Genomic DNA, 7,801 nt, shown 5'->3' with positions numbered 1-7,801 from the left:
TTCTGCTTAGAGCGGCAATATTATAATAACAGAGATACTGACCTATATCAGTTCCTTGTTACAGAGCCCAACGTAAATGAATGAAGAATACTGATTCAAAATTAGTTCAGTTTTCATGCATATCTGTCCAGACATCCAGTTCCAAGACGAGGTGAAATCAGAAAGAACCATCACGGAAACGGATTTCCCATTAATTCGCACAAAGATTTCATAAGCTGGCAACAATTTATGCACAATTCCCATCAAAAACTATTTCTGCACATATGTCTGTAAACTGATAAGAGTAGCACAAAGTACAGTACAGTTGGAACACTAGACAAAGCAGACAGAACACATCTGAATCTTAGTTGCAATACAATTTCAGCTACTGTCTCACTGTTAACAGAACCAACACCCATCGCAAGACGAACACACACATGATTTATCCCACTAAAACACAACGGATTTCGTAACCCTAAACCTGCGATCTCAAGGGAGAAGCCAAGCCGGAGGAGAGTTGTACGAAGGAACCCGCTCCGGGAAGTAGAGTTCGACGTGGGAAGGCAGCGGCCCTTCCGGCGGCGACCACCTGCCGATGTCGTTGCAAGGGTACCGCGGCCTCTCATTGACTCCGCCGAACGTCATCTCGGCATCGTAGAAGCTCCGATCATCCAAGAAGAAGATGCCTTCCTTGAACCCCGGGTATTCACGCACCTCGTAGGACCTGGAGCATCCTCGCCCCACGAACAGCATGCGGCCACCCAACGCACTCAGCTCGATCCAGGTCCTAAGGCTAGTTTGGTGCCGCGGCGGTCGAATCGGCCGCCACACCTGGTGCGGTAAAACTGTGGTGCGGCGTGGTGGCTTAGTCGTGCTACCAAACAGCCCCCTAATCTTATCGTCTGCCTCGGTGATATACATCCGGAACACCTTGAACGACGACGTCGGCGCGTGACGGTGGGCAGCGAGCCTGACGACCATCAGCAGTTCCCCGCGGGATACCACGAGGTAGCGAGCGCGGACGAACTGCTCGTCACTGCACTCGGCTTCGATCTGACAGCACGTTAACGCCAACAGCGCTACCTGAATAACCTCACCATTATCATCATAGGCCCCTCCGCATACGAGGATATGCCCATCTTTGGTGAGGAAATGGAAGGAGTCCCGGTAACACGCGACGTCCTCCAGTTCCCAACCTGGCCCAACTAGCGCGGCGGGCAAAACGTCGCAGTCGAGGGCCACCTTATCCCCTGCGCGCCAGAACGCGAAGTGGCGCCGGTGCGGCCCGTTGAGGTCCGGTTGGTAGGTGACGATGGCCGCGGCGATCCAATGCTGGTGATCAGGCGGGGAGGAGAGGGTGGCGGCGAGGATGACCATGCTGTGGACTTTGTGATCGGCGTGACGCTCCAACACGTCGGGTAGCGCGCGGCAGTCTCCGGTGCGGATGTTGAGCAGCCGGTGCGCGCAACTATGGTAGCAGGCGAGGAAGAACCAGCCGCCGTCGTACGAGCCGAAGTAGCGGGGCCCGTGCAAGGGCAAGGGCAAGGGCAACATGTTGTGTTCGCGGCAACCGCTGAGGTAGCAGTAGACGCCAGTCACGTCCGCGGGCGGGAGGAGGAGCGACGGGAGCTGAAATGTCGAAGGCTCTGCCTGCGCGACCGCCGCGAGCCACGCCTGGCAAACGGCGGCCATCCGCGCGCGGTCGATTGGGCATGGGACGCGGTTCATGATCTCCGTCACCAATTTGATGTCGAGGTTCGCCCACCGCCGAGGCACAGCCATGGGAGGCAGGGATGGAGGTGCGAGGGATTGGGAGTTTGGGGGATGCTTGGGGTTGGGGCTCGGTGTTGGTGGATGGCTGTTAGCGGGAGGTCGTTGAAGAGAAGACTCCAAGAACTTCGGGGAATGGAAGCCTTGCGTTGTCGGGACTCCTTTTTGTTCTGGAAGAAGAGCCGTGGGTCGTGGCCAGACCGCCAGACAGCGCAGGAGAGCCGTTGCAAATTGCAAGATGGGAAAAAAATTACGTACATACCCGATGTAAACATATTTTTTATAGCCCCTCATATCTATCACTTGAAGACCTATAAAGACATATCAAAATTTACAAAATAACTCTTTATTAATTTATTTTTTCTTCTATTTATATAAAACATCAGTTAATGTATGTAAGGTGCTGTAAAAGAGATTCTTTACATCTTAAATATAAAGAATTTTTTTCTCAAAAAAGGGCTAAAACTTTCGAGTGTCTTCTCACAGCCAAACTTTTATATCGACCTATGTTTTTTAGTCGTTGGATCGATTTTAGTCACCAATCGTGCAAGTTGGACCATTAATCGATAGTAAGTCGTCCGTCTAATCGTCTATGCTTCAATAAAACGATACAACACGACTTGTCCTATTTTTCTATATAAAAATATATTGCTTACTAAAAAAACTAATCATAAAGAAGAAAGTGATTTACAGTTAAAAACTCATGAGAAAGTGACTTATTTGAAATGGCGCTCATAAACCCGTCACACTACCTTTTGATTATTTGTTCATGCTTTTTTTATTTAAGTGGTCCACAACTCAAAACTGCGACTATTTGTTTGAGTCGGTCGATTAGTCGTACACCTCGATATTAAGTCGCCAAGTCATGTCGACAGCAAAAAAAACCGATATCGACTTAAAATCACCGATGGACCGTATCATAATCCTCTTGATGAACCAGTTCAAATGTACTTTAACTTGTCGCGTTCCAATGGACCTAAATAAATTTAGCCCAAAAGTCTCACATCTCCATCTATTGTCGAAACGGAGCTTCACCTTGCATCTTGCAAAAAAAAATTATTTACATACGGGATGTAAAGAATCTTTTTTACAGTCCCTCACATACACCAACTATTGGTATATATAAATAAAAGGAAAACAAATTGCTAAAGAGTTATTTTGTAAATTTTGATCTGTCTTTGTGGGAAAAAATTCTTTACATCGGGAATGTAAAGAATCTCTTTTACGGTCACTCATATACACCCGCTACTGGTCTATATAAATAGAAGAAAAAAACAAATTACTAAAGGGTTATTTTGTAAATTTTGATCTGTATTTGTGGGTCTTCAAGTGGTGGATGTGAGAGGCTGTAAAAGATGGTATTTACATCCGATATGTACAGAATTTTTTTCCTTTTTTTTTAAAAAATTCTTTATATTTGGATGTAAAGAATCTCTTTTACAGTCTCTCACATACACCAGCTGCTGGTCTATATAAATAGAAGAAAAACAGATTACTAAAGGGTTATTTTGCAAATTTTGATTTGTCTTTGTAGGCCTCCAAGTGGTGTATGTGAGAGGCTGTAAAATATGATGTTTACATCCGGTATGTACACAAAAAAATTAGGAAAAAAACTCTTTACATCAAGGATGTAAAGAATCTCTTTTACAGTCCCTCACATACACCAGCTGCTGGTCTATATAAATAGAAGAAAAACATATTACTAAAGTATTATTTTGTAAATTTTGATATGTCTTTGTGGGCCTCCAAGTGATGAATGTGAGGGGCTGTAAAAGATGGTGTTTACATCCGGTATGTATATATTTTTTTCGTTTTTTGAAAAAGAATTCTTTACATCTAGAATGTAAAGAATCTCTTTTACTATTCCTCACATACACCAGCGGCTGATCTACATAAATAGAAGAAAAACAAATGAATAAAAAGTTATTTTGTAAATTTTGATCTGTTTTTGTGGGTCTCCAAGTGATAGATGTGAGGGCTGTAAAAGATGGTGTTTATATCCGGTACCTACAAAATTTTGTTCTGTCTCCGCTTTCAGAGTCAACGGTGCGAGCGTCAAACTCGAACACTGTAGGATTCTTTTTAGCACTTATAATTACAATTTAAAACAAATAGCAGTTTTCTATCGCTAATCACTTCTCAAACCTTCTCATGACAGGTGCCTCTCCCACTTCTATCATCCCTCTGTCATCCGAAAAACGATGGATCTTAAATCACAAACTATATCATCATCAATAAAAATGTTTCTTGTTTTCTTTCTATGGCGGCACAAAATAGAGAGACATGAGATAAATCTATACTACCTATTAAGGCTCTAAGGGATAGGCTGCCTCTCTGCCTTCCGACGATCTCAACCGTCCAATACACTTTAGCGTCTCTCAGCCGTCCGATGCGTCCGATGCGCGCAGTCTCACCCCCACGCATCGCCCCGCCCCCATCGTCCAACCGTGCGAGCACCCCATCGTCCCGCCGCCTCCTGCCCCCCTCCTCCGCACGAGCCGCAGCCGGCCCCCGCAGACCGCGTGCGTGCTCTCTCTCCCCTCCTCCCCCTCCCCCTCTCCGTGCGATGACTGGGTGGGCTACCGCCGCCCTACGCAAGGTGCCGAGAACTTCGCCGATATCTGCGCCGGAGAAGAGCGCCCACCAGATCAGGTATTCCCACCCCTCGTCCCGTACTCTAACCTCAAGCTATTTGGCTATCTGATGCCTACGAACTTCGAACTAACTGCTCACAACCAAAACCTTATCTCAAACAAACAGGCGCTTGGAAGGCGCGCTGGCCGGTGGATGACGATGGCGGGTGGCGGGGGACTGAACCGGTCTTCATCGAGGGGGCAGCTGCCGCCGCAAGAGCTGCTTGACGATCTCTGCAGGTATTTCCCTAAGCCCTAGACCCCTCTGAAGTTCTTATTGGATTTGCTTAAATAAATCTGAGTTGAGTCACCTCTGCAGCCGGTTCCTTCTGAATGTGCCCAAGGAGGAGCTGGAGTCGTTCGAGCGGATCCTGTTCCTGCTGGAGCAGGCGCACTGGTTCTACGAGGACAACTCCGTTGAGCACAACCCCAACCTCAAGTCCCTCTCCTTCAAGGACTTCACTTCCCTCAGTAAGCCCGCCTGTGCATGGATGCATATGAGATTATGGTTGGATTGGTCACCGACTCCAGTTCCGTTGCGTTGATATGGTGTATTGGATCGATGGTGTGTGCAGTGTTCAAGAGCTGCACTGCTCTCCGGCCCTACATCGCGCACCTGGATGATATCTACAAGGACTTCAACAACTACAAGTTTCGTGTGCCTGTGTCCGGCGCCATCATCCTAGACGACACTTATGAGAGGGTAATTTACTGATATTTTTTTTGCCCCAACATATTGCATTTTAGAGTTCCATGTCGATTGTAGGTTGAACAATATCATTTTCCTTACATTTAAAATCAGTAGATAGGACCAGCTATAACTCTAAAATCAGTAGGCATACAATTTCACACGTTGTTCTGCAATAAAATTAGACACATACATGAACTCTAGATTTTTTACTCTTTTGAGCTCAATTTTTGTATGGGTGGGGTGGGGCTTGGGGTTGTGTTTCTTTTCAAGACCAATTATCTTTTCCCCCCTTCTCTGCAGTGCTTGCTTGTTAAAGGATGGAAGGCTGGGGCCAGCTGGAGCTTTCCTCGTGGAAAGAGGAATAAAGATGAGGAAGACCACACATGTGCTGTTAGAGAAGTAAACTTCTGCCTGTATCATGTTCATGCCTGCAGTTTATTTTCCTTTTTGAGTGCACCCTACAATTTCTTTGAAGCATATTATACTTGCAGCAATGAAATATATTATGAATATATTCTTTGATACCATTCAACACCATTCGCTACTTTTATATGATCATAGTCCCTGCTTGGTTAGAGTTGAGTTTACAAATTGCATTTTTCATATCTCTAGATCTTCTAATACTTTTATCTCTTCTTCACGGCAAATGTCTGTTTGGTTAAACATGTATACATTTCATATCTATACTACCTATTAAGGCTCTAAGGGGTAGGCTGCCTCTGCTTGTTCTGCCTTCCGACGATCTCAACCGTCCAATACACTTTAGCGTCTCTCAGCCGTCCGATGCGTCCGATGCGCGCAGTCTCACCCCCACGCATCGCCCCGCCCCCATCGTCCAACCGTGCGAGCACCCCATCGTCCCGCCGCCTCCTGCCCCCTCCTCCGCACATCGTCCCGCCGCCTCCATATATACAACAAGGATCCGCGAGAACGCCCTTTTGTGAGAAAGAACTTGTTTAAAAAACTTGCATTTTTCTATCGTGGCTTCTACATATGACCTTAAAGAACTTGTTTCAAAGTTCATTCCATAAACTTATCTAGAATATTTATAATTAGATTGGTTGTAATGTAGTGGTGAAACAGTTAGATTAAAATAACAAAATTTGTGTATGCCTAGGATCATAAATGAATTATGAAATCTTTTTTATAATAATATAACACACATTTGTACATAAGTTATTGTGGTATTATATGGTCCCGTTGCAACGCACGGGCACTCACCTAGTGAGACAATATGTAGTATCTCTTCTTTCTCTACTATAAAACACTGTTTGTCTCTTCGGTTTATCTCTCCCTGCTGCCTGATATTTAAATGGTAAAAGCTAAGAATACACACAAATAAGAATTTAAACTATAATTGTTGGCTCCAAACCTATATTCATACTCACCTAAACACCAATGAGAATTCTTGAAATATAATATCATTTCACATGTTTGTAAAAAGTAGCTAGGAATATTTCACGCCTTCTTCCCTACAAAACCTTCAAAAAGGATAAGGATTTTTTTAATCTAATTGTATTGCCCTATTGTTTGTTCTTTTCAAAATTTCGACAAGTACCCAATAGATTCCTAGGAGTTTTTTTTAGAATCTAGGCAAAGAGAATTTTAGAATTCTAAAGTCTCGTCTAAACATAATAAATTCTATTGGATATTTACACAAAGATACATAATCCAATGAAACAAATTAGTATTTTATCTAGTTTTTTAAATCCCTAAGAACCAAACTTCACCTAAATCAAGTGTCTGTTTGGATCATTAGCGCTAAAAACCAGAAGATAAAAATAATAACAGTAGACGTAACAAATCTACTAATTAATACCTAAAGATCTGCTAGTATTGTGTTGTACAATTCCCGGAGTGCACTAAATATTCTGTAAGACTAGAGAAGCATGTCATGTTAGCCTAACAGTTGGCAAGACTACCAAATGATTGTTACTCAGCCATCCTAGGTTTAGCATTTATGTTTAGAGCGACAATATTAATGTAAGCGGAAGCTATTTTACGCAATGATGTGTATTGTCCTTCAGGCATCAATATATAGGAGAGGTACAACCATAGAGAGGAAAGCAGATATTACAATTGATCCTCTAATCTAGTCATACCTAAATTGACCTAGCTAACCAAATACAGAGAGCGGCTACCAAATACAGGGTTGTGGCATACACGGTGGTGACAGATCTTGTGTCTAACAGCCTTCCGTATAGATTGTCGTAGGAAGACCTTTGGTGAAGATGTCGGCATACTGTGATGTTGTCGATACATGGAGTACGCATATCTGACCGAAGGCAACATACTCATGAACAAAGTGTAAATCGATCTCCACATGTTTGCCCCATTGATGCTAGACTGGATTGGTGGCACACTTAAGTGGAGAGTGAAGTTCCATCAGAAGTTGATGGAGCCAGGATGCTTCGACAACTCCATTTGCGACAGCTCGATATTTAGCCTCAGCACTAGAACGAGACATAGTGGGTTTACTTAAAGTTCCCTTTACTTGGGAACAGGATCCAGATGTCGCCTAGAGGGAGGTGAATAGGTGAATAAAAATTAACACCAAAAACATAGAACTTCCTACTTTACACGAAGTCTGGATCGCAGTGGAATGAAGATCACGTCGAGTAGGTCGCAACCAAATTAAAGTCCTTGTCTCTATATAGCCTGCACTTCAAGAACAACGTATACCAAATATAAGTAGTGAAGTGCAAATAGTAAAGTAATAAAAACAGAG

General features: G+C 43.9%; 2 protein-coding genes across 2 annotated transcripts; one reads left to right on the top strand and one right to left on the bottom strand.

Annotated features, from left to right (window-relative positions):
• Nucleotides 1-236: 236 nt before the first annotated feature.
• LOC103630453 (uncharacterized) lies at nucleotides 237-1,859 on the bottom strand. The gene has a single exon (XM_008651507.3). It carries the CDS (start codon nucleotides 1,759-1,761, stop codon nucleotides 469-471), a length of 1,293 nt encoding a protein of 430 aa, XP_008649729.1. The 5' UTR covers nucleotides 1,762-1,859; the 3' UTR covers nucleotides 237-468.
• LOC103631561 (uncharacterized) lies at nucleotides 1,760-5,610 on the top strand. Its single transcript, XM_008652443.2, has 6 exons — nucleotides 1,760-1,839; nucleotides 4,158-4,401; nucleotides 4,510-4,622; nucleotides 4,702-4,853; nucleotides 4,958-5,085; nucleotides 5,374-5,610. The coding sequence occupies exons 1-6, from the start codon at nucleotides 1,760-1,762 to the stop codon at nucleotides 5,593-5,595; spliced, it is 939 nt and encodes a 312-aa protein (XP_008650665.2). The 3' UTR covers nucleotides 5,596-5,610.
• Nucleotides 5,611-7,801: the final 2,191 nt, after the last annotated feature.

Source organism: Zea mays, chromosome 6 (assembly GCF_902167145.1).
Source record: "Zea mays cultivar B73 chromosome 6, Zm-B73-REFERENCE-NAM-5.0, whole genome shotgun sequence".
In the NCBI taxonomy this organism is placed as follows: Eukaryota; Viridiplantae; Streptophyta; class Magnoliopsida; order Poales; family Poaceae; genus Zea; species Zea mays.
The sequence above is the reverse complement of the archived record's forward strand: the minus strand, read 5'-3'. Positions and strand labels throughout refer to the sequence as shown.